Source organism: Theropithecus gelada, chromosome 2 (genome assembly GCF_003255815.1).
Source record: "Theropithecus gelada isolate Dixy chromosome 2, Tgel_1.0, whole genome shotgun sequence".
Classification (NCBI taxonomy): Eukaryota; Metazoa; Chordata; class Mammalia; order Primates; family Cercopithecidae; genus Theropithecus; species Theropithecus gelada.
The window spans coordinates 193105059-193132702 of record NC_037669.1 but is presented as its reverse complement, the minus strand read 5'-3'; the positions used below and the strand labels follow the sequence as shown (position 1 = coordinate 193132702).

The window sequence follows — 27644 nt, the reverse complement described above, 5'->3', positions numbered from 1 at the left end:
TCAGGAGTCTGAGGCAGGAGAATCGTTTGACCCTGGGAGGTGGAGGTTGCAGTGAGCCAAGACTGCGCCATTGACTCCAGCCTTAGTGACAGAGCAAGACTCCATCTCAAAAACAAAAAAAGAAAAAAAAAAATTAAAAACGGGCTTATTTTGAGGCTCCAATATTGTAGGCAGCGGCAGGGTAGCTTAATCTAATCCAGTCATCTACACCCCATGACAGGAGTCCTACTTTGTTTCTCACCACATGAACCCCCTTCTGAAACTTCCTTTATCTGTCCTTTTCTCCATCTGTCTTACACTTGCTAATGAATGGCACCAAAGGGCATTACTTAACCCAGCCGTGGCACACAATTTATGATGGCCATTTTCATGCTGCTATCTTCTAGTTTATATTCTTACGCACACTGTCTACACTACTCTCAGTGCCAAAAGAAGGACAGTGATCATCTCTTCACTACCATCCAGAAACCAAAGTACAGCAGTCACAGAGACTTTGAAAACAATCATCCTCATCCCTGTACAGAAATGACAGGGACAAGAGGTTACTTTTCCATTCCACATTTTCCCCAGCAATGATACCAAAGTAAGCTAAACTACTTGCCAAGGATATGGGAGTGGATGATAGTTGTGAGAAATAAGCTGAAATTTTAACCTCAGCCTCTAATCCTGGAGTTTTTAAGTTTTCAAATATTGAAAACATTTTTAAATGCATACCAAAAAAAACTAAGTGAGTACAGAGAAATCGAATTATTAAGTTAGGGGATAGATAAGGGAAACATTCATCAGTTCACAAAAGGAACCAGTGGTGCGGGAACTAGTGCTAATGGTGGGAAATGCATGAGCCTAGAAGCCAAGATGCCCGAGTTCCAGTTCCTGTTCTGCCATCACCTAGGCCAGTGCTACCCAAACGGTAGTCCTTAGACCAGCTATCTCTTACTAGTCTGTGACAAGATAAAAATATAAATTCCAGTGGAAGCATTCAGAAACATTTACAGCAATTTGATAGAGTAATTTTATGTCTGTTGAATCTAATAATTAAAAGTTGGGGCGTGAAAGATTTATGGATGGTGGCCAGGCGCGCTGGCTCACACCCGTAATCCCAGCACTTTGGGAGGCCAAGGCAGGAGGATCACAAGGTCAGGAGATCAAGACCATCCTGGCCAACATGATGAAACCCACGTCTCTACTAAAAATACAAAAAATTAGCTGGGTGTGGTGGCAGGTGCCTGTATCCCAGCTACTTGGGAGGCTGAGGCAGGAGAACAGCTTGAACTTGGGAGGTGGAAGCTGCAGTGAGCCGAGATCACACCACTGCACTCCAGCCTGGCAACAGAGCAAGACTCCATCTCATAAAAAAAAAAAAAAAAAAAAAAAAAAAGATTTATAGATGGTACGTTATTACATGAAAAATGCCCCATATCATTAGTCATCTGAGAAACGCAAATTAAGACCACAATGACATACCATTACACACTTATTGAAATAGCTTTAAAAAAAAAAAATGGCCAGGCATCATAGCTCATAGTAATCCCAACACTTTGAGAGGTTGAGGCGGGCAGATCACTTGAGGCCAGGAGTTCAAGACCAGATTGGCCAACATGGTGAAACCCTGTCTCTAATAAAAATACAAAAATTATCCAGGCATGGTGGTGTGCGCCTGTAGTCCCAGTTACTTGGGAGGGTGAGGCAGGAGAATCGCTTGAACCCAGGAGGCAGAGGTTGCAATAAACCGAGATCACGCCACTGCACTCAAGCCTGGGTGACAGGGTGAGACTCCATCTCAAAAACAAAAAACAAACAAACAAAACAACCCCAGGCGTGGAGGCTCACACCGGTAACCCCAGCACTGTGGGAGACCAAGGCAGGAGTTTGAGACCAGCCTGGGCAACACAGGAAGACCTCATCTATACAGAAAATAAAACATTAGCTGGGCATGGTGGTGTGTGCCTGTAGTCCCAACTACATAGGAGGCTGAGGCAGGAGGATCACTTGACCCCACGAGCTTGAGGCTGCAGTAAGCTACGACAACACGGCTGCACTCCACCCTGGGCAAGAGAGTGAGATCTTGTACCAAAAGAAAAAAAAAAAGACAACTAAAAATACCAAATGATGGCAAGAATGCAGAACAACTGGAACTCTCTTTTATTATTACTATTATTTTTATTTTTTAATTTTTTTTTGAGACATAGTCTCGCTGTCGCCCAGGCTAGAGTGCGGTGGCGCCATCTTGGCTCACTGCAAGCTCCGCCTCCCAGGTTCACGCCATTCTCCTGCCTCAGCCTCCTGAGTAGCTGGGACTACAGGCGCCTGACGCTACGCCCAGCTAATTTTTTCTATTTTTCAGTAGAGACGGGGGTTCCACCGTGTTAGCCAGGATGGTCTTGATCTCCTTACCTCGTGATCCGCCCGCCTCGGCCTCCCAAAGTGCTGGGATTACAGGCGTGAGCCATCGCGCCCGGACTATTCTTATTTTTTTAATAGAGATGGGGGGGGGTCTCCTTTGTTGTCCAGGTTGGCGTCAAACTCCTGGCCTCCAGCAATCCTCCCACAGCCTCTCAAAGCCACTATACTTTCCAAAGTGACTTTAGAAAGTCACTATACCAGAAAGCCACAAATTCTTTGTCAGTTTCTTAGAAAGTTAATATAACTATTATTATACGATCCAATAAACACACTCCTAGGTATTTTTCAAAAGATATTCACACACTTGTACACTACTGTTTCTGGCTTTATTTATAATATCCCCAAACTGGAAAGTATCCTTCATTTAATAAATGCATACACAAACCACAGTATAACTATACAATGGTATACTATTCCCCAATAAATAGGAAGGAACTACGAACCACGACAACATGAATGAATCTCAAATGCAAAAGCTTAAGAGCAAGAAGGCAGACTCAAAAGGCTACATATTGTGATTCCACTTACATGACATTCTGGAAAACAGGAGACTAAAAACAGATTAGGCTATAGGCAGCCCAGCCCGCCAAGTCCTCGCCTGGCTGCACGCCAGCCTGACCAAGCCACAGCCAGAGGACACAACAGCCCAACCTAGCGGGGCCCGTCACCACCTGGTCTGGGGATCATCTCTACCACAAGGGGCTGAGGTACAGCTGCCCTGGGGAGGGAGGGCAGAAGGCCAGGCATGTGGGCTAAACTGGCAGGCCGCCGCAACGCGTAAATGTTTCCACACCAGCAAACATTTACTGAGCATCTATCATGTATAAGAACATTGGCAACAAGCCCTCCAACAAGCCGGTCCCTGAGAGGAGCATGTGGATAGTGCCTGTGTGGGCCAGCGGACCCTCTCTGGAGCTGCAGGGCCAGGTATCCCACTGGGATGGGTGGAGCTGGCCCCCTCACCCGCTCCAGATTGTGGCCTGGCCACTGTGCCTCTTTTCTTGGCTGTGATGGGCACTGGGGTACTTGTTCCCCTCCTGCCTGACCATCAGGTGCCAGGTGGCTTCACTGTATCCTTGGGAAACTATGGAGCTGGGGCATGGAAGAGTAGGGACATGGCAGAGGCCTGAAACTCGGCTCAGAGCCTCAGGGAGCATAAGGTGGGGCATAGCAGGACAATCCCAGTCTTGGAGACCAGTTGCTTACCTGCCTGGCCTTCAACCCCCATCTGACTTATCCACCTGACAGGGTGAGTGGATAAACCCAAAGTACCTTGGAGCACTTACGTGAATTTTATCAACACTAAGATTCTGAAGTACCACAGGGACAGAAGAGAGCCATCTTGAAGCTAATTGTGTTAGCTAAACAAAGGACAAATTAGAGAGTAATCATTATTCCATTTATAAAATAATTTTTCACTTTTCTTTTCTTTTTCTTTTGAGACAGAGTCACACTCTCATCTTGCCCAGGCTGGAATGCAGTGGCACGATCTCGGCTCACTGCAAGCTCCGCCTCTCAGGTTCCAGCGATTCTCCTGCCTCAGCCTCCCAAGTAGCTGGGATTACAGGAGCTCACCACCATGCCCAGCTCATTTTTTGTATATTTAGTGGAGACAGGGTTTCACCATATTGGCCAGGCTGGTCTCGAACTCCTAACCTCGTGTGATCCACCCGCCTCAGCCTCCCAAAGTGCTGGGATTACAGGTGTGAGCCACCATGCGTGGCCACTCCTGATGTTTTAAGTGCCATGATATTCTCCTGGTTTTCCTCCTACATCTTTGGTTTTTCCTGAGTCTTCTCTGCACTTTCCTCTTTGCAGTCCCCCAGATGTTGGTGTCCCTTCAGCATTGTGTCCTGGAGTCTACTATTTCCCACACTACACTCTCTCCTGCAAGATGCCATCCTTTCTCTTTTCCTAATTTTTTTTTTTTTTTTAGAGACAAGGTCTCTCTCTGTCACCCAGGCTGGAGGGTAGCAGCAGGAGCATAGCTCACTGTACCCTCAAAGTTCTGGGCTCAAGCAATCTTCCCAAGTCAACCAGGATTACAGGCACGCACCACCAGGCCCAGTTAATTTTTTTTTTACTTTTTGTAGAGACAGGCTCTTTGCTATGTTGTCCAAGCTGCTCTTGAATTTCTGACCTCAAGTAATCCTTCCACCTTGGCATCCCAAAGTGCTAGGATTACAGGTGTGAGCCACTAGGCCTTGCCTCATCCATTTTTACAACTTTTTTTTTTTTTTTAAGACAGAGTCTCGCTCTGTCGCCCAGGTTGGAGAGCAATGGAGCGATCTTGGCTCACTACAACCTCCGCCTCCCAGGTTCAAGCAATTCTCCTGCCTCAATCTCCTGATTGGCTGGGATTACAGGCACACACCACCATGTCCGGCTAATTTTGTATTTTTAGTAGAGATGGGGTTTCACCATGTTGGTCAGGCTAGTCTCAAACTCCTGACCTCAGGTGATCCACCCACCTTGGCCTCCCAAAGTGCTGGGATTACAGGTGTGAGCCACCGCGCCCAGCCCCATTTTTATAACTTTAACTGCCATCAATATGACAGATTTCTCACACTTCTTTCTAGATCCAAATATTCACCTGCTTGAACAGCTCCATTTGGAAGTCTTATCAGCAGCACCTTAACTTATCCAAAACTGAGCTAACCACCTTCTCCCCACACCTTTCCCCACACCTTGCTATTCCATACCTTCATAAATAGCACTGTTACATACCTAGGTGTCCAAAACAGAATCCTAAACTTCATTTTAACTCTGATTTCTTCCCTTATCTTTTGGAGTCCACTTCTCTGCCACTAACTTTTTTTCAGGACACCACTATCTATCTTTCCTGGGTTAATACAACAGTATTGTACTGATTATACAATACTGATCTCTGAACCTATCTCTTCTCCACTACAGCCAAGTAACTCTTTCTTTAAAAAAAAAAAAAAAAAAAAAAAAAAAAAAGGCCAAATCAGATGTAATTCCTTTATAATAAATACACTTTTAATATATTTTGTAGAGATGGGGTCTCACTATGCTGCCCAGGCTGATCTCAAGTTCCTGGCCTTAAGGGATCCTCCCACCTCAGCCTCCCAAAGTGCAGGAATTATAGGTGTGAGTCACAGTGCCCAGTCTCACTCTTCTAAATAAAACCCTTGATTCCCCACTATTCTCAGAATAAAGCCAAGATTTTTTTTAACATCGCTTACAAGGCCCAATCCAATCTCTCATTTATCTCCTGAAGTCCATTTATTGCACTAGCTGTGCTTTACTCATTTGGAATTATCAATTCCCTAAACCTATTGTCTCACCTCTCTCATCTCTGTCTGTATATATGTCTGCCCAATTCTCTTCCAAGTCTCTGCACGTTCCTCCTACCAGAAACATCTTCCAGATTTTAGATAAAAAATTATTTCTTCTGGGAAGCCTTTCTTGACCTCCCTCTTTAGTGCTCCCGTATTAGCTCCTTACCATTCTCTCACTGGATTCTAATACCTATTCATGTGTCTCTATTCCTGTTAACCTTTAAGCTTTCTGAGGACAGACACCATGGCTTGCTCACAATTGTAGCCTTAAGATATGAACCACGCCTGGCACATAGCAGTCTATCAATAAATAATGAATTTAGTAATAAGATTCCATTCGCAACTCAAAATTACCTCCCTTAAATTTCTGAAACTTCAGCCAGGCGTGGTGGCTCACACCTGTAATCCCAGCACTTTGGGAGGCTGAGGTCGGTGGATCACCTGAGGCCAAGAGTTTGAGACCAGCCTGGCCAACAAGATGAAACCCCATCTCCATTAAAAATACAAAAAATTTAGCCGGGCATTCATGTCTGTGGTCCCAGCCACTACGGAGGCTGAGGCAGGAGAATCACTTGAACTGGGGAGGCACAGATTGCAGTGAGCCAAGATCGCACCACTGTACTCCAGCCTGGGTGACAGGGTGAGACTTGGTCTCAAAAAAAAAAAAAAAAAAAGAAAGAAATTCTGAAACTTAATTATCACCTATTGAAACTATTGTTAAAATTCCTGAAGTTTTCTCTTAACATCTATAATACTGTGACCACCTTTCCAGACACAGAGAACTTAATCACATTTTAATATTTATTTATTTATTTATTTTGAGACAGAGTCTCGCTCTGCCGCCCAGGCTGGAGTGCAGTGGCCGGATCTCAGCTCACTGCAAGCTCCGCCTCCTGGGTTTACGCCATTCTCCTGCCTCAGCCTCCCGAGTAGCTGGGACTACAGGCGCCCACCACGCCGCCCGGCTAGTTTTTTGTATTTTTTAGTAGAGACGGGGTTTCACCGTGTTAGCCAGGATGGTCTTGATCTCCTGACCTCGTGATCCACCCGTCTCGGCCTCCCAAAGTGCTGAGATTACAGGCTTGAGCCACCGCGCCCGGCCTCACATTTTAATATTAACCCAAGAGAAAGGAAATGTTCCATACAAGAGAATATGAATGAGGCTGGGCACAGTGGTTCACACCTATAATCCCAGCACTTTGGGAGGCCAAGGCGGGAGGATCACCTGAGTTCAGGAGTTCAAGACCAACCTGACCAAAATGGAGAAACCCAGTTTCTACTAAAAATACAAAATGAGCCCAGCACGGTGGCGCATGCTTGTAATCCCAGCTACTCAGGAGGCTGAGACAGGAGAATTGCTTGAACCCAGGAGGCAGAGGCTGCAGTGAGCTAAGATCATGCCTTTGCACTCCAGCGTGGGCCACAGAGTGAGACTCCGTCTCAAAAAACAAAAAAAGGAATATGAATGGAAATTGGCCATCAAGCTAAATACTACAAACATGACAGTTCCTAATTTTTATAATAAATATGTACTCACTCAACAATTTGAAAGATTAAGGCCTCTTCTATAACTGAGGTTCTATAATTTTCTGAAGTATGTGATTGCCACTATGCACAAAGCTCTATGAATTTCTGTACCAGTAACCTCTTGTACTCTTCTTAGCCTCTACTTTCTATGCCCTCACATTTGTCCTTACCTTCTAGTTTATTTTGCACCTGTTCTATAGTGTCTATGTATCCCTCACCTTCACTCCATGAATTACTCTGATTATACATGTGCACTAGTTATATGTGTGGTAGATGTCAGCCCAAAGTTGGTGCTAATGGAATACTGCCATGGCTCAAAATACATTTTATTTTATTTTATTTTATTTATTTTATTTTATTTTATTTTTTTGAGACAGAGTCTCGCTCTGTCGCCCAGGCTGGAGTGCAGTGGCCCGATCTCGGCTCACTGCAACCTCTGTCTCCTGGGTTCACGAGATTCTCCTGCCTCAGCCTCCTGAGTAGCTGGGATTACAGGCGCGCACCACCATGCCCAGCTAATTTTTATATTTTTAGCAGATACAGGGTTTCACCATGTTGGCCAGGCTGGTCTCAAGCTCCTGAACTCCAGTGATCCACCCGCATTGGCCTCCCAAAGTGCTTGGCATTACAGGTGTGAGCCACCACACCTGGCTTCAAAACATTCTTTAAAAATTGCTATTTCAGAATAGATCCAGCCGCATATTTTTCCTTCATGTTTTGAGAATTGATATGACTTCTGAAAGTGTTCAACAGTAATTCAAAGCCATGTATGATAAATCAGAGGAGATCAAACAGTAGTATTGTAAAATGTGGAATGACTATAAAAGTAACAAGACTGGTTTTCTTAGGCAGCAGTGAGCTGAAATCACACCACTGTGCTCCAGACTGGGTGACTTAGTGAAATTCTGTGGGGGGGGCCCCAAAAAGCAAGCATAAATGGCAAACCATGCTGTATATAGCTTCTCAGTATGGTTACTACAAAGGTCGTAACTTCTCTTGGCCACCTGCTTATCAGTCTGACCATGCAAAAACTGTTTATGGCATAATGTTAGTGAGAATTCCAGAACTGTGTCTTTTAGTTGGGCATGGCAGCACACGCTTGTAGTCCTAACTTGCTCTGAAGGCTGAGGCAGGAGATCACCTGAGCCCAGACAGTAAAGGATGCAGCAAGCTATGACTGTGCCACTGTACTCCAGTACTCCAGCCTGGGTGACAGAACAAGACCATCTTTAAAAAAAAAAAAAAAAGAAAGAAAGAAAAGAAGAAGAAATCTCAGAAATTGTATATACTATGATCTACAATGTAAAAATAAGTACATAAACAAGAAGTGGAATATGTAAAACAAATATTGCTGTTGTGAGAAGGAGGATTAGTTATTTTCCCTTTTATCAAAATTATTTCAGCCAGGTGCAGTGGCCCACGCCTGTAATCCCAGCACTTTTGGAGGCCAAGGTGGGTGGACTGCTTGAGCCTAGGAGTTCAAGACCAGTCTGCGCAACAAAGTGAGACCCGTCTCCACAAAAAATATAGAAAGTTACCCTGGAGGCTGAGGGGGGAGGATCGCCTGAACCCAAGAGGAGGAGACTGCAGTGAGCCATGATCAGACCACTGCACTTCAGTCTGCGTGGCAGTGTAAGACCCAATTCATCTCAAAACAACAACAACAACAAAAAAAGTTATTATGATATTGTCTTTTTAATAATCTCTTTTTTTAATCAGCCATTACTGAACCAGGCACACTGATGTGCACCTGTAGCCCCAGTTACTGGGAGGGCTGAGGCAAGAGGATGGCTGAGCCCAGAAGTTGGAAAACAGCCTGGGCAACAAAGAGAGGAGACCTCCATCTCTCAAAAAAAAATAAAAATAAAAATAAAAAATCAGTCATTATGTCATACTCACTGAATCAGAGAGAGATCTGTTCTATTCAGTAAGAAATAAGACTTTTCCAAAATCTTTCAATTTTCCGTTCTATTTCTAAATGCCAAAGAAAAGATAAGACTCACATTTATTTTAATTTTTTTCTTTTTCTTTCTTTCCCTCCTGCCTAAGGAATAAGGACTCACATTTTTGATGATGCATTTGTTTTTACAAGAATGTTGAGCTTCCAAGTAAAACCTCTGTGAAATCAGAGCATAAGCGATTAAGGTCACTATAATTCATCCAGCAATTAATAAATGTAAAATACCTTTTAATCATAAACACTACGATTTAAACATATGTGGAGAGAACTCCAAAAAAATTCTTTTTAAGGCATGTAAAAAAGGCAAAAAGAAACCAATCATATGTTTCTAATGGTTAATCACTAACTTGTAAGAAGAATCCCAAAAATTATCAATAGAAATTCACAGTATTTCAAGAACGCTCTGAGGCATCTTCCTCTGTAGATTTTCAGTATCATTGTCCACTGACTGAGGCCTCCAACTTGATCCAGAAATCAAGCTGTGTAGACTAACAGAAACAGAATTAAAGCAATTAAGTGAGTCAATTCACCTCATCACACTTTGGTTTTTTTGTGCACCTAATAAAAATGTTGCAACAGAAGTAGTAAAGTGGCGTTAAACCAGTCAGAGTTTGGGAAGAGTAGTAATTAGCATAAGAAACTGAAAATTAATTAAGTGGCTTTTAGGGCCAGGCACGGTGGCTCACGCCTGTAATCCCAGCACTTTGGGAGGCTGAGGTGAGTGGATCATTTGAGGACAGGAGTTCAAGACCAGCCAGGCCAACATGATGAAACCCCGTCTTTACTAAAAATACAAAAATTAGCCGGGCCTCGTGGCAAGCGCCTGTAGTCCCAGCTACTAGGGAGGCTGAGACAGGAGAATCGCTTGGACCCGGGAGGTGGAGGTTGCAGTGAGCCGAGACCGTGCCACTGCACTCCAGCCTGGGCAACAGAGCGAGACTCTGTCTCAAAATAATAATAATAATGTGGCTTTTTTTCCTTCTTTTTGTTTTTTGAGAAATGGTCTTGCTCTCCTGCCAGGGATGGAGTGCAGTGGCATGATCAACTCACTGCAGCCTTGAACTCCTAGGCTCAAGCAATCCTCCCACCTCAGCCTCCCCAGTAGCTGGGACTACATGTCGGTGCCACTACATCCAGCTCACTTTTTTTTTTCTGTATAGATGGGGCCTCACTATGTTTTGCCCAGGATGGTTTCCAACTCCTTGCCTCATGTGAATCTCCAGCCTCCGTCTCCCAAACTGCTGGGATTACAGGTGTGAGACACCGCGCCAGGCCCAAGTGGCATCATAAACTATCTCTAGGAAATCTAAAGAAAGGATTAATAGTGATATTCACTTCTCTATCAGATTCACTGCGAAAATTTTTCTACATAAGCATAACGCATCAACACTAACTTATATACACAATAATCTTCTCCACAGCAATGATTTGTTAGACATTACGAAATCCTTTATATATTTAATAATTCAATCCTTTATATCTTCAATAATCCAATCACAAAGTTTAAAAATATTAAGAGAAGTTATCATGTAACTCCTCCACCCCAATTTCATTACAAATTTTACTTTACTAACTTTGACCTGATGTTCCACGCCCACAAGCTAGATAACAATGCGTCAAATATCTCATTATCACTGCAAAGCAAAAAAATAAAGCTAACTTTAATATAAAACTTTAACTAGTATACAACCTGTAGTAGTTAAAACAATATAAAATTTTACTTAACCAGATATTGCACGTTAAACTCTAGGAACATTAACATGGAAACATTCTCCGCATCTAACACATGCCGAGATAAAGTACAGATCCGTTGAGAAAGGGAACTAACATTCTGACCTCCTTCCAAAATGACAAACTAGAACGGCAAAATTACACTCAGGCACACTGGAGTACTCTTCCCTCAAATCCCTCCACAGAGCACTTCATCATTTGCTCCGCCCTCTAATAACTCATGCAAGAAAAGTTCAGCACCATCAGAGAGAAACGAGACAGAATTCAGAGAATGGCTTTAGGGCCTTTCCTCCAGGCGGTAAGAGGATCTGCGTGTGCCCTTCGCAGGGGTCCAAAGGGAGAGAACAACCTAGGCCCAGGGTTTCGGGGATACTGACACCCAGAAACAGATTTTCTCTCAAAGAAGTTTCTGCCGCCATCCCTATCTTATCAGCAGGAGGCCCCGGCGCCATCGTCTCCGTCTTTATGATTTTATTATGGGGAGGTGGGAAACGCCACCCAGGATTCCTCCAGGCCTCCCCGATTCAGCTTCGGGGTCCCCCTCATTCTTCCCTCTAAGCCGCAGTCCCCGGGTCCTCCTCGGCACCCCCGCTTCTGGCGGCCTATCCCCCGGGAAGTGGACGGGCACGGCTGAACCCACCGGCCTCGCCGTGAAGGCGGGAGGGCCCGAACCCGCCAGGGCCACGGCGGTGGCTCCGAGGGGCCCGGAAAGGGGAAGGGCAGGCCGGGGACCGGGGCAGGATGACCTGGCCGGGGAAGAAAGGAAAACGGAGGTGAGGAGACGCACCGCCCCGCAGGGCTGCACCGAGAAGGGAGATGATGAAGGAGGAGGAGGAGGGCGGTGGCCCGGGTGCGGCCCCCCACTCCTCCCGCCCCCGGGTCCCCGGGCCGGCGGGGGCGGCGGACTCGGCCCATTCCCAGGTCTGGGCTGGCGGGGGGCTGGGGGATCTCCCTCCACACTACTAGGAGACAGAGAACGAGGGTCTCGGGAGCGCGGGGGCTGTCTCCCGCCTGAACCCGGAGACCCCGACGCCGTCGTCGCCTCTTCCTCAGGAGGGAGGACGGGAGCTGTGGGTAAAGCCCGAAGGAGGAATGCCTGAAGGTGAGGGGAAGCCCGGGGCAGACCCGCCGCCCGCTCCGGACCCCCCCCTCCACCTTCCGGTAACCGCGTCTCTTACCGGTGATGGCGGTGAACTGTTGAATTAACCCCTTCAGCGCCGAGGACGCCGCGGAGCCCCCGTGGGCAGCCATCTTACCGCCGCCGCCGCCGCCGCCGAACAACAACACAGACACACACGGACCGCCCTCCCCCACCTCGCCGCGCGGTGTGCGCAGGCGCATTGACCGCCCCTCAAGCCCCGCCCCCAAGCCCCGCCCCTCCCGGCCCCCTCCAGCGGTCTGCGCAGGCGCACTTGCCCACCGGGCCGGAGCGCTCCCCGCTCTCCGGTTGGCTGCTCGGTTGCTGCCTGACCGGTGCACCGTTTTTACCACTGCTGGTGCTTTCCTCTCCGGGCTCCAAGGCTAGTCTCGCAGGCGCAGTGTCGATTCCTACATTCCGAAGGAAGCTTCGGTCTTGGCAGATATTTCGCATTTCAGCTTCGCGAGCTTTGTTGACAGGGCCAACTCCGGTAACGGTATTTTTTCTGCTTCGCAGTTGCTCCGCGCTCTGTTAGGTCCCATCAAAATACAAACCCTGCCTCCTCGCTTTGAAGCGACTCTCCCCGTCCCCGCCCCCCAGCCTCTAGACTAATGGCTCAGCTCACCGACTGTGGCGAGTGAAATTCCAGAGCCCTTCATGCCAAAGAAAGCACCTAGCGCAGGGTTGACCCCCAGTGAGTTTTCATCAGCGATTATTTAGTCTGCTTTCCTTAAATAAATTGGCCATCACGTCTCCCGTTAGCGTCTTAGTGAGACCGCAAGAGGTGTCATGTGTATAAAAAGAAACTCTGTATATGCGATGGAGTTGAGAAGACATGTAGAAAGGAGACTGGAAAAGTGTGCTCAAAACGCTGGTCATGGTTACCTTCAGAGAGGAGAACGATCGGCACGATGGTCAAAGCAGACTTTACTTCCAGTTTCTTATTTATCTTTTTATTTTTAAACAAACATTACTGGCCGGGCGCGGTGGCTCATGACTGTAATCCCAGCACTTTGGAAGGCTGAGGTGGGAGAATCGCTTGAGGCAAGGAGTTCGAGACCAGACTGGGAAATATATCAAGAATCCATCTCAAAAAAAAAAAAAAAAAAATATATATATATATATATATTCGTGTGTTACTTGAATAATTTTATTTTGTAAAACAGTTACATGAGTGGGGTGCGCTCAAATCTAATGATTCCCCACCTTGCCCATAAAGTTAAAAGAGATTCCGTGCGGCCCGGTGCCGTGGCTCACGCCTGTAATCCCAACACTTTGGGAGACCGAGGTGGGCGGATCATGAGGTCAGGAGATCGAGACCATCCTGGCTAACACGGTGAAACCCCGTCTCTACTAAAAATACAAAAAAATTAGCCGGGCGTGGTGGCTGGCACCTGTAGTCCCAGCTGCTGGGGAGGCTGAGGCAGGAGAATGGCGTCAACCCGGGAGGTGGAGCTTGCAGTGAGCCGAGATTGCACCACTGCACTCCAGCCTGGGCGACTGAGCAAGACTCCGTCTCAAAAAAAAAAAAAAAGGAGATTCCGTGCGATTCTGTTTGTTTTAGCCTCCCACCTTCCAGCCTCCACCCACATATTTTGCATCTTCAGAGGAAAATGGCCCAATAAAAGATGGGATGAGCTATCTGAAGAATTGACACATCTTAAGAGTAAATATGGTATTGGGGAGAATTTAAATAGCCATGTCAAATCAAGGGGTATAGTTTTTTGTTTTGTTTTGTTTTGTTTTGTTTGACAGGGAGTCTCGCTCTGTTGCCCAGGCTGGAGTGCAGTGGCGCAATCTCAGCTCACTGCAACCTCCGTCTCCCGAGTTCAAGCGATTCTCCTGCCTCAGCCTCCCAAGTAACTGGGATTACAGGCACGAACCACCACGCCAGACTAATTTTTCTATTTTTAGTAGAGACGATGTTGACCAGGCTAGTCTCAAACTGCTGACCTCAAGTGATCCGCCTACCTCAGCCTCCCAAAGTGTTGGGATTACAGGCCTGAACCATCGCGCCCGGCCGGGCTATAGTTTCAGGAAGATATGATTACTGTAAAAGAAAGCAGACTCCAGTAATCCCAGCACTTTGGGAAGCCGAGGTGGGCGGATCACCTGAAGTCAGGAGTTCGAGACCAGCCTGGCCAACATGGCGAAACCCCATCTCTACTGAAATTACAAAAATTAGCCGCTGTGGTGGCACAGGCACCTGTAATCCCAGCTACTTGGGAGGCTGAGGCAGGAGAATCACTTGAACCCAGGAAGTGGAGGTTGCAGTGAGCCTAGATCATGCCACTGCACTCCAGCCTGGGTGACAGAGCAAGACTCCATCTCAAAAAAAAAAGTATTTTAAGTTCAATGACAGATTGGTCCTGGCACTGCCTTCCAGGTTGCTGCCGTTCTCTAGATGGGCCGAGGAAGGACCTGGACCAGTCATGAATTTCAGAAGCTGATTCCTTCACATTTGATGCAGAGGTGCAAAAACACGCAAGGGAAGAAAGTCAAATCAAGAAAGTGTTACCTCTGTCTCCCTAACCCTTCATCCTAAAGGCTGAGTCACTAGCCAGCCATGCAAAATCAAGCTCCACATAAAATGGTATAACACCATTAACTACAAAAACTAACACAGTGATTACTGTACCTCCATCAGATGGAGAAGCTAGCAATGAGCTCTGCAGGTTTACCAGGTTTATTTCCAGAGTCTTATAATTCAGATTTAATGATATGATTTAGATTAACAGTGCAAGAAAAGGTGATAAAGGCTGTGGCATCCACAACTCCAGAAGGCATTTTTTTAGAAATTAAAAAATAAGATAAAAGAAAATGAGACAGGGGGCCAAAAAGATTCCACGGTGGGAGGTGGGAGGGAAGGAAGGGAAGAAAATGAGACAGTTTCCATGGATAACCAGGGAATGGGGAAAAATAAATAACGAATTGATGAATAATACAACCTTGAAAAGCTTTTTTGGGCCGGGCGCGGTGGCTCAAGCCTGTAATCCCAGCACTTTGGGAGGCCGAGGTGGGTGGATCACGAGGTCAGGAGATCGAAACCATCCTGGCTAACACGGTGAAACCTCATTTCTACTAAAAAATACAAAAAAAAATTAGCCGGGCGCAGTGGCGGCACCTGTAGTCCCAGCCACTCGGGAGGCTGAGGCAGGAGAACGGCGGGAACCCGGGAGGCGGAGCTTGCAGTGAGCCGAGATCGTGCCACTGCACTCCAGCCTGGGCGACAGAGTGAGACTCCATCTCAAAAAAAAAAAAAAAAAAAAAAAGAAAGAAAAGAAAAGAAAAGCTTTTTTGGATTATTAAAGAATATGAAGGACTGACCGGGTGCAGTGGCTCACACCTGTAATCCCAGCATTTTGGGAGGCCAAAGCTGGGGATCACCTGAGGTCAGGAGCTCCAAACTGGCCTGACCAACATAGTGAAACACCGTCTCTACTAAAAATACAAAATTAGCTGGGCATGATGGTGCGCGCCTGTAATCCCAGCTACTCGTGTGGCTGAAGCGGGAGAATCGCTTGAGCCCAGGAGGTGAAGGTTGCCATGAGCCAGGATTGCACTACTGCACTCCAGCCTGGGCAACAGAGTGAGACTCCATCTCAAAAAAAGAAAAAGAGAATATGAATATGAAGGATGGGTGCGGTGGCTCATGCCTGTAATCCCAGCACTTTGGGAGGCCAAGGCAGGAGGATCACTTGAGCCCAGGAGCTCGAGACCAGCCTAGGCAACATAGGGAGACCCTATCTCTGAAAAAAGAAAAACAAATTTTAATTATCCAGGCATGGTGGTGCAAGCGTGTAGTCCCACCTACTCTGGAGGCTGAGGTGGGAGGATCACTTGGGCCCAGGTGGTCGAGGCTGCAGTGAGCCGTGATGGCACCACTGCACTCCAGCGTGGGTAAGATATGTGGAAATCACAAGAAACAGTGGAGGATCTAGTAACAGTAGAACTGTCACAACCCATACGTCCAAAGAGATGAGAACAGACAGAAGTTAGAGAAATCCCAAATGAGATTTTTTTGTAGAGCAAACCACCATGCAAGAAGCAATGACCTTCTGTCAAGGGACATGAGCAGCTTGAAGCAATCTCAGAGAAGAGCCCAGGGAAATAAATACCCTGACCGCGATCTCCTCTTCTGTCTCCTGCTGGGAATCCTCAATGGCTGAACCCAAATGGAAGACAGAAGGCACAGCGAGCAGCCCCTGGTAGTTCCCACAGGCAGCCCCGTGGGCAGAGAGCAGGATGGAAAAGAGGAAATTTATGGGCACAGATTTAAAATGGAATGGTCATGGAAATACATTTCAAAACTTGTGGAGCTTTCTGGTTTGTTTGGGTCTTTTTTTGTTTCATCCTGTTTTGCTTTTTGAGACAGAGTCTCTCTCTGTCACCCAGGCTGGAGTGCAGTGGTGTTATCTTGGCTCACTGCAGCCTCTGCCTCCTGGGTTCAAGCGATTCTCCTGCCTCAGCCTCCCAAGTAGCTGGGATTACAGGAGCACACCACCATGCCCGGCTAATTTTTGTATTTTTAGTAGAGAAGGGGTTTCACCATGTTGGCCAGGCTGGTCTCGAACTCCTGACATCAAGTGATCCACCTGTCTCGGCCTCCCAAAGTGCTGGGATTACAGCAGGGGTGAGCCACAGAACCTGGCCCAAAACTTGTGGAGTTTTAACAGAAGCTAAAGGAAAATATATAACTTTAACTGGTTATATTAGAGAAGAAGACTGGAAAATAAGTAGCGCAGCATTTAATCAAGAAGTTAATGAAGGAACAACAACTCAGCAAACAGGGAAATGTGACAGGAAAAATATGAAGAAAATACAATAAAGAGCAGAAACTGATAAAATAGAATACAAAATACAGAAGAGAGGACTCTTAAAACCAAAAGCTGGTTGTCTGAAATAACAATATTGAAAACCTTTGATAGGCCAGGCGGGGTAGCTCATGCCTGTAGGCCCAGTACTTTGGGAGGCCGAGGTGGGCAGATCACCTGAGGTCAAGAGTTCCAGACCAGCCTGGCCGACATGGTGAAACTTCGTCTCTACTAAAAATACAAAAATTAGCTGGGCGTGGTGGCAGGTGCCTGTATTCGCAGTTACTCAGGAGGCTGAGGCAGGAGAATCACTTGAACCCAGGAGGTGGAGGTTGCGGTGAGCCGAGATTACACCATTGCACTCCAACCTGGATGACAGAGTGAGACTCCATCTCAAAAAATAAACAAAAAATAAAAATAAAAATAAAACCTTTGACAGATTAAGAAAAAAGAGACACAAACAGTATTATGAAAAAAAGACATGGCAGATAGAGCCGTGGCTTGAAAAATAAGAGAATATTATGAATAATTTTATGCTGATGAATTAGAAAATAAATCTACAGTTTCCTAGAAGAAATAATTAACAAAATGGGACTCAACTATGCGTAGACTTACGACCATTAACAAAATGAAATCTGCCACACAAATAACCACACCCCAGTAATTTTACAGGAGATCACTACCAAAAAAGTTAAGAAACAGATTATCCCAAACTTATACAAATGCTTCCAGATAAAGAACAGTGGGAACAAATAGCTCCTTCTTTAAGGGTAGCATAACCCTGATATCAAATCAAACAAAATAATAAATGAGAACTCATCCGCACTCATGACTACTCAAACAGATACCTTAAATTAAACCAGAATTTAGAAATCTGCATATTCACACATACATGTACATATGTTCTTACTGGGTTTACTTCAGCAATGCCAGCATAATTTTACAGTAAAAAGCTCTTTCAAACTGGGCACAGTTGCTCACCTCTGTAATCCCAGCTACTCAGAAGGCTGAGGTAGGAGGACCACTGGAGCCCAACTGTCTAGGAGTTTGAAGCTGAATGAGCTATAATTGCACCCTGTGCACTCCAGCCTGGACAACAGAGACTCCAGATTAAAAAAAAAAAAGAAGAAGAAAAAACTCTGTCAATGTAATTCACCATAGTAAAACAAATAAGATAAATTATTTGATTCATTTGATCAGACACAGGAAAACCATTGATATAATGCCTACCCATTCACAAAATTTTTTAAAAACCTTAACAAACTAGATAAAGAAACTTCCTTAATCTAATAAAATGTATCTACCAAAAATGCAGAGTAAACAGCATCATAAATGTCTAATTAATAATTAGACATTTAACGTCACTAAGAAGAATGTGTTCTATCATTACGTCTACTCAGTATTATTCTAGAGGGCCTAACCATGGCAGTAAGACAAGAATAGGCAGTAAAGTGAAAACCTATATTCAGGGCCAGGCGCCTTGATTCACGCCTATACTCCCAACACTTTGGGAGGCCTAAGTGGGAGCATCGCCTGGAGCGCAGATGTTCGAGACCAGCCCGGGCAACATAGTGAGACCTCATTACTACAAAAAAAAAATTTTTTTTTAATTATTCGGGCATGGTGGCACATGCCTGTGGTCCCAGCTCCCTGGGAGGCTAAGATGGGAGGATCGATTGAGCCCAGGAGGTTGAAGCTACAGTGAGCCATGACTGCACCACTGCACTCCAGCCTGGGGGATGGAGTGCGACCCTATCTCAAAAAAAAAAAAAAAAAAAAAAAAAGCTATATTCGTGTATGGAAAGACTCAATATTATAAAGATGCCAGTTTTCCATATATTAATCAGCAAATTCAATTTAATTTCACTCAAAATCCCACAGAGTTTCTCAAGCATTTTTGTAAGGTTATTTTTAAATTCATGAGTAAAGAGTTAACAATAATCAAAACACTTTTGAAGTAAAAGGACATGTGGAGGCCGGGCGCGGTGGCTCAAGCCTGTAATCCCAGCACTTTGGGAGGCCGAGGCAGGCAGATCACTTGAGGTCAGGAGCTCAAGACCAGCCTGGCCAACATGGTGAAACCCCGTCACTACTAAAAATACAAAAATTAGCTGGGGGTGGTGGCACATGCCTGTAATGCCAGCTACTTGGGAGGCAGAGGCAGGAGAATCGCTTGAGCCTGGGGGCAGAAGTTGTAGTGAGCCAAGATCATGCCACTGTACTCTAGCCTGGGTGACAGAAACAAGACTTTGCCTCAAAAAAAAAATATATATATATATAAAATAAAGGTGTAGTAACTAAGACTGCTCACACTGTGTGGTATTGGTAGGGAGTAAACAAACAGAGTACAAAATAGAGAGTCCAAAAACAGACACAAATATATACAGACACTGGCAGAAGTGGCGTTACTAACCAGTGGAGGATAGGATGCACTAGGACCCCGGGACCAGGTAAAATTGGATTCCAATCCCAAATCAGATACAAAAATAAATTATATGTTTCTGAAAGATTTAAATGAGAATAACAAAATGTAAAACTTTCTCTTTTTGGGGGGGTGTTGGGGGACAGAATTTCGCTCTTGTCGCCCAGGCTGGAGTGCAGTGGCACAATCTCGGCTCACCACAACCTCTGCCTCCCGGGTTCAAGTGATTCTCCTGCCTCAGCCTCCTGAGTAGCTGGGATTACAGGCATGCAGCACTACGCCTGGCTAATTTTGTATTTTTAGTAGAGACTGTTTTCTCCATGTTGGCCAGGCTGGTCTCAAACTCCGGACCTCAGGTGATCTGCCCGCCTTGGCCTCCGAAAGCGCTGGGATTACAGGCGTGAGCCACTGCACCTGGCCGAAACTTGACAAATTTCACAAGAATATATAGGGGCTTATTCTAGTGATTTCAAATAGAATTGCTTTGCACAACTTAAAGGGGATGTCATCCACTCTGTGTCCCAGGAAATGCCCTGCACACAATATGACAAAACTGCACAGCCTTGAAGTTGTGGATTATGAAAGTCCAGATTGAGGAAGGGGAAGATTTTATAACAAAGACATAAAATCAGAAACCATAATGGCAATGACTAATAAAGTTGACTTCATTAAAATTAGAAACATCTGTTGGTCAGGTACGGTGGTTCACTCCTGTTACCCCAGCACTTTGGGAGGCTGAGACAGGTGGATCCCTTGAGGCCCAGAGTTCGAGACCAGCCTGGCCAACATGGTGAAACCCCATCTCTACTAAAAATACAAAAATTAGCCGGGCATGGTGGTGCACGCCTGTAATCCCAGCTACTCAGGAGGCTGAGGCATAAGAATCGCTAGAACCTGGGAGGCAGAGGTTGCAGTGAACTGAGATCTCGCCGCTGCACTCCAGCCTGGGCAACAGAGTGAGACTGTCAAAAAAAAAAAAAGACAGACAGATAGACAGAAAGAAACATCTGTAATGTAAGAGGTGAAACTGGGATTTGAACCCAGACAAAATGAATTGACGAAAAGTTTGGGGACGTGATGTGCATAGCAATTATTATATAAAAAGAAAGTTCAAAGAATAAAAACATTTCAGTTATTTTTTCAGCACCTCTCAGGTGGGCCAATCTTGCTACCACCAAAAACACATATTATATTGTAGGACAGGCATTAAGTTGTTTAGGGTATTGGGTATTACATCGGGAAAACCCAATTTAGCTAGCTTAAATATAGGACATAGGGTAGGGCCTATGTCCAGCACCACAGGGCTCCAGCTCTGCCTCTGATTCTCCTGACTTTCCCAGGTCTGCCTGAGCTTTGTTCTAGGCTGGTAGCAAGACAGCTGCAGTAGTTTGAAGCATCACATCCAGGTACAGTGACATGCAAAGGAAGAAGCATTATCTCGTCTCTTCTGTGAGAAAGGACATAGTTCCTAGAAGTCTCTTGGGAGAGACATTCCTTCAAAATTCATCTGAATCGAGTCTGAATTGAGTCACAATTCTGTTCCTAAACCAGTCTCTGCCAAGGGATGTGAGATAAACATAACTGGTGTAGTAAAGCATATGGCTTTGTGGAGGAAGGTGGATACCTCCCCAAAGTTTGGTGCTTTTAAGGAGAAAGAAGGAGGGGAATGAATGTTAATTAGGCAATTAACAAAATCCGCTCCATTCACGAAGCTTCACTATGAGCACTGTGGAACATTCCTGCACTTCCCTTCATTCTGATTCCACCTTTGCCTAGAGTCTTTCTGATTGACACTTAACTTTTCCAGATTTCTTGATACTAGGAAAGTACTGAATGAGTATGTCAGTCACTGAAAACATCTCTCTCTCAATATTAAACTTAAAAATTGATATTTTGGTTTAGGGTTAGGGTTTTCTGTTCCTCTGATTTTTGCTATTTCTAGAATGTTATATAAACGGAATCAAACAGAATGCAGTAGTCTTTCGAGTCTGGCTTCTTACACTTAGCACAATGCAGTTAAAATTCATCATGGTGGTGTCTGCGTCTGTATTTTTTTCCTTTTCATTGCTGAGTATCATTCCATCATAAGGATGCATCCCAGTCTGTTTATCCATTCCCCAGTTGAAGAGCATTTGGGTTATCTACAGTTAGGGGCAATTATGAATAAAGCTACTATAAACTCATGTACAAGTTTCTGTATGAACATAGGTTTTTTTTTTTTTTTTTTTTTTTTTTTTTTTTTTTTTTTTTTTTTTGAGACGGAGTCTCGCTCTGTTGCCCAGGCTGGAGTGCAGTGGCCGGATCTCAGCTCACTGCAAGCTCCGCCTCCCGGGTTCACGCCATTCTCCGGCCTCAGCCTCCCGAGTAGCTGGGACTACAGGCGCCCGCCACCTCGCCCGGCTAGTTTTTTGTATTTCTTAATAGAGACGGGGTTTCACCGTGTTAGCCAGGATGGTCTCGATCTCCTGACCTCGTGATCCGCCCGTCTCGGCCTCCCAAAGTGCTGGGATTACAGGCTTGAGCCACCGCGCCCGGCCAAACATAGGTTTTTATTCCTCTTTGAAAAACACCTACATGAGGAATTGCTGGCTCATATAGTGAGTGTATTTTTTTTTTTTTTTTTTTTTTGAGACGGAATCTTGCTCTGTCGCCCAGGCTGAAGTGCAGTGATGCAATTTCAATTCACGAAACCTCCGCCTCCCAGGTTCACGCCATTCTCCGGCCTCAGCCTCCCGAGTAGCTGGGATTAGAGTCACCCGCCACCACGCCCGGCTAATTTTTGTATTTTTAGTAGAGATGGGGTTTCGCCATATTGGCCAGGCTGGTCTTTAACTCCCGACTTCAGGTGATCTGCCCGCTTCAGCCTCCCAAAGTGCTGGGATTACAGGTGTGAGCCATCCCACCGGGCTGTGAGTGTATGTTTGACATTATAAGAAGCTGAAAAACTGTCCTGTGATTCCTTATTTTTTATTTAATTTTATTCTTTTTTAGACAGAGTCTCACTGTGTCACCCAGGCTTGAGTGCAATGGCACAATCTTGGCTCACTGCAACCTCCGTCTCCCGGGTTCAAGCATATTCTCCTGCCTCAGCCTCCCAAGTAGCTGGGATTACAGGCGTGATCCACCCACCTCAGCCTCCCAAAGTGCTGGGATTACAGGTGTGAGCCACCGCGCCCAGCCTGGCCTGTGATTCTTAAATGTCAATTTGGGGAAGCTATCTGGCAACCATGACTTTAACCAAGTGATCCAACTTAACATTAATAAGAGTGGGACAACCTGATAATTTTGATGTGATGTGTTAGGAAATGTGCAGTATGACGTATTCTTGGCAAAATTGTACCAATCAAGCCTCTAGGCCTAGTTTCCAGACTACAAAATGTATAGGAAGATCAAGATACAAATTAAAGGAGGCCACGAGGAAGCACTCAGGCAAATCTAGGCTACAGGCATTCATAAGATAACTGTACTGGTCCCTTCAAAAAGTGAATGTCAGCCAGGCTCAGTGGCTCAGCCTGTCCATCCAGCACCTTGGGAGGCCGAGGCAAGCAGATCGCCTGAGGTCAGGAATTCGAGACCAGCCTGACCAACATGGCGAAAGTCCAATCACTAGCAAAAATACAAAAATTAGCCTGGAAAAAAAAAAAAAAAAGAAACAAAAATTAGCCTGGCATGGAGGGGGGGCGCCTGTAATCCCAGCCACTAGGGAGGCTGAGGCAGGAGAATCGCTTGAACCTGGGAGGCAGAGGCTGCAGTGAGCTGAGATTGAGATTGTGCCACTGCTGTCCAGCCTGGGCCACAGACCAAGACTCCATCTCAAAAAAAAAAAAAAAATTAATTTAAAAGGCCAGGCACAATGGCTTATGCCTATAATCGCAGCACTTTGGGAGGCCAAGGTGGGAGGATCACCTGAGGTCAGGAGTTGGAGACCAGCCTGGCCAACATGGTGAAACCCCATCTCTACAAAAAATACAAAAATTAGCCAGGCATGGTGGCGGGCACCTGTAACCCCAGCTACCCGGGAGGCTGAGGCATAACAGTTGCTTGCACCTGGGACATGGAGGTTGCAACTGCACTCCAGCCTGGGCAGCAGAGCGAGACTCTGCCTCAAGAAAAAAAAAAAAAAAAGTGAAAGTCAACAAATAAAAACCAAAGCAACAAAAAGTCAAAGTCACAGGTGGAAAACAGACGGGGAGAGAGGGAAACAGGGGAACTGCTATGAATGAAAAGAGTAAAAAGACATTACAAGCAGATGCAAAACTTTGATTGAATCCTGGTCATTAAAAAAAAAAAATCTATGGAAGACTTTTTTGGGGAAATACAATTATAAAGGGACTCAATATTATGAGATAACATTACAAAGTTAGAATGTTCTTAGATGTTTTAATTACATCATAGTTATAGAAAAGAGTGTTCTTATTTCTTTTTTTTTGAGAGAGAGTTTCACTCTTGTTGCCCAGGTTGGAGTACAATGGTGCGATCTCGGCTCACCACAACCTCCACCTCCCAGGTTCAAGCGATTCTCCTTCCTCAGCCTCCCAAATAGCTGGGATTACAGGCATGCGCCACCATGCCTGGCTAATTTTGTATTTTTAGTAGAGACAGGGTGTGTCTCAAACTCCCTACCTCAGATGATCTGCCCGCCTCGGCGTCCCAAAGTGCTGGAATTACAAGTGTGAGCCACCGCGCCCGGCCCGAGTGTTCTCATTTCTAAGAGATGCACTCTAACATACTTGGGTAAAAGATGATGTCTGCAGCTTACTTTTTTTTTTTTTTTCTAGACGGAGTTTCACTCTGTTGCCCAGGCTGGAGTGCAATGGCACAATTTCGGCTCACTGCAATCTCCACCTCCCAGGTTCAAGGGATTCTCCTGCCTCAGCCTCCCAAGTAGCTGGGATTACAGGGAGGCGCCACCACACCTGGCTAAATATTTTTTGTATTTTTGGTAGAGACGGGGTTTCACCATGTTGGTCAGGCTGTTCTCGAACTCCTGACCTCAGGTGATCCGCCCGCCTCGGCCTCCCAAAGTGCTGGGATTACAGGCGTGAGCTACCACGCCCGGCCCACATAATTTTGTAAAAAACAATAATAATAATAAGCAGCTCACAGAAAAAAAGAAAATGCCTAAGTACACACACAAAAAATCCAAGTACCATGTAGTAGAAGCAGTATGAACAACAGATAGAATGAACAGACTTGTAAATACTTCAATACTGGAATTTCAGACATGGATTATATAATAACTATGTGGCCAGGCGCGGTGGCTCATGCCTGTAATCCCAGCACTTTGGGAGGCTGAGGCGGGCGGATCACCTGAGGTCAGGAATTCGAGACCAGCCTGGCCAACATGGTGAAACCCCATCTCTACTAAAAATACAAAAAAATTAGCTGGGCGTGGCGGTGGGTGCCTGTAATCCCAGCTACTGGGGAGGCTGAGGCAGGAGAATCGCTTGAACCCGGGAGGCAGAGGTTGCAGTGAGCCAAGATCACGCCATAGCACTCCAGCCTGGGCAACAAGAGGTAAACTCGGTCTAAAAAAAAAAAAAAAAAGAGGAAATTAGGACACACAGAGAGACACCAGGGGCAAGCAAGCACACACAGAGGAGAGACCACAGGAACACGTAGCAAGAAGGCAGCCCTCGCCCTCCGCAAGCCAAGCACAGGGTCCTTCGGGTGAAACCAAACCTACCAGCCATGATCTTGGACCTCCAGCCTTAGGACTGTGGGAAAATAAATTTCTGTTATTTGCGCCCCCAGTCTATGGTATTTTATTATGGCAGCCCTAGCAAACTAATGCAATTCCCCACCTTTGCTGGCCTTGGACTTGGACTTTTTTATTTCACAGCCCCTTGGGGTTTCACTCTGGGTCGTCCAGGCTGGAGTGTAATGGTGCATTCTTAGTTCACTGCAACCTCCGCCTGTCAGGTTCAAGCGATTCTCCTGCCTCAACCTCCTGAGTAGCTGGGATTACAGGCAACCACCACCATGCCCGGTTAATTTTTTTGTATTTTTAGTAGAGACGGGGTTTCACCATGTTAACCAGGCTGGTCTCAAACTCCTGACCTCAGGTGATCCGCCCGTCTCAGCCTCCCAAAGTGCTGGGATTGCAGGCATGAGCCACCGTGCCCAGCCACCACTTCCTTTTCTTTCCTTTTTTTTGAGATGGAGTCTCGCTCAGTTGCCCAGGCTGGAGTGCAATGGCACGATCTCAGCTCACTGCAACCTCCACCTCCCGAGTTCAAGCGATTCTCCCGCTTCAGCCTCCTGAGTAGCTGGGATTACAGACGTGAGCCACCACGCCCTGCTAATTTTTGTACAGACAGGGTTTCAGCATGTTGGCCAGGCTGGTCTCAAACTCCTGACCTCAGGTGATCCGCCTGCCTTGGCCTCCCAAAGGGAGGGCTGGGATTACAGGTGTGAGCCACCGCGTCCGGCCTTCCTTTTCTTTTCTAAGATTTGATTTGTCCCACTCATTCCCTACTATCTTGCCACCTCTGTGATGACTTTAAGAGGGATATTTGTTTGTTTTAAAACAATATCCAGCTTTTCAGTTATTCTCATTGTCTATTCAAATACCTTCCCCCACAGATCAGCTAAAAGGTAGAGAAGTCAAGAAATGACAGCAGAGGGACCGAGGAGCTAAGGAAGAGGAAAAAGTGAAGGGCAACTTCAAGGTTTTAAACCTGGGAGGAGATTAAAAAAAGATTTCAAAAAAATAAAAGTAAAAAACAAATTAAAACAAACAAAAAAATGATAAAAAGTTTGTTTCTAGCAAGAGGTCAGAAAGAAAAGCAAATTTTCAGACAACAACCAACTTTGGTTTTTATCTGTACTGGACATGTATAAGCTTTTTTTTTTTTTTGGTCATTTGTTCACTAAACAATACAGTATAACAACTATTGCATAGCATTTATATGTTTTTTGTTTTGTTTTGCTTCTTTGAGACAGAGTCTCATTCTGTCGCCCAGGCTGAAGGGCAGTGGTGCGATCTCAGCTCACTGCAACCTCCACCTGGGTTCAAGCGATTCTCCTGCCTCAGCCTTCTGAGTAGCTGGGATTACAGGCATGTGCCACCACACTTGGTTAATTTTTGTATTTTTAGTAGAGATGGGGTTTCACCATGTTGGCCAGGCTGGTCTCAAACTCCTGACCTCAGGTGATCTGCCCACGTGGGCCTCCCAAAGTGTTGGGATTACAGGCATGAGCCACTGCACCTGGTCTGATTTTTGTATTTTTTGTAGAGACAGGGTTTTGCCAGGTTGCCCAAGCTGGTCTCGAATTTCTAACCTCGGGTGATCTACCCATCTCAGCCTCTGAAAGTGCTGGGATTACAGGCGTGAGCCACCACACACGGCCAGTGTGCATGTTGTTATTAGGTACCCTGAGTAACCTAGACATGACTTAAAGTACACAGGAAGGTGTATGTAAGTTATATGCAAATAGTACACATTTTATATCAGGGGTTTGAACATCCTCAGATTTTGGGGTGTGTGTTTGTGTGTGTGTCTGTGTGTGTGTGTGTTTTGTAAGACAGAGTCTCACTCTGTGTCCCAGGCTGGAGTGCCCTGGCGGAATCTCTGCTCACTGCAACCCCTGCCTCCCGGGTTCAAGCGATTCTCCTGCCTCAGCCTCCTGAGTAGCTGGGATTAGAGGTGATTGCCACCAAGCCTGGCTAATTTTTTTTTTTTTTTTTTTTTTTTTTTTTTTTTAGATAGAGTCTTGCCCTGTTTCAACCAGGCTGGAGTGCTGTGCCATGATCTCGGCTCACTGCAACCTCCGCCTCCCAGGTTCAAGTGATTCTTCTGCCTCAGCCTCCCGAGTAGCTGGGATTACAGGCACCCGCCACCATGCCGGCTAATTTTTGTATTTTTATTAGAGATGGAGTTTCACCATGTTGGCTAGGCTGGTCTCGAACTCCTGACCTCAGGTAATCCCCAGCCCACCTCAGGCCCACCTTGGCCTCCCAAAGTGCTGGGATTACAGGCATGAGCCACCGCACCAGGCCCCAGCTAATTTCTTGGGGTTTTTAGTAGAGATGGGTTTTCACCATGTTGGCCAGGCTGGTCTCAAACGCCTGACATCAAGTGATCCGCCCGCCTCAGCTTCCCAAAGTGCTGGGATTACAAACGTGAGCCACCGCGCCTGGCTAATCCTCAAATTTTGATATCCAAGTGAGGTCCTGGAACCAATTCCCCATGGACATGCGAGAAAATTGTAATAGTAAGACATCAAAAGGTAAGAAAGGAATAACATTTTCAATCAAATGAGAATTGCTATATTGTAAGTGTGTATCTTCATACACAAACTCATGTAACAGAAAATATAATTTTATTTTTCTATAACTCAGTTT

At 45.7% G+C, this 27644-nt stretch overlaps 1 protein-coding gene and 1 pseudogene across 2 annotated transcripts in view; one reads left to right on the top strand and one right to left on the bottom strand.

Annotated features, from left to right (window-relative positions):
• Positions 1 to 12285, bottom strand: part of UBXN7 (UBX domain protein 7) — a 78707-nt gene extending 66422 nt beyond the window's left edge. For both annotated transcript variants that reach the window (XM_025377442.1, XM_025377443.1), the window contains exon 1: positions 12102 to 12285. In XM_025377442.1, coding sequence (XP_025233227.1) covers positions 12102 to 12264 — 163 coding nt within the window. In that variant the 5' untranslated portion in view covers positions 12265 to 12285. The remainder of the gene's footprint in view (positions 1 to 12101) is intronic.
• On the top strand, positions 11226 to 12129 carry LOC112619473 (annotated as a pseudogene).
• Positions 12286 to 27644: the final 15359 nt, after the last annotated feature.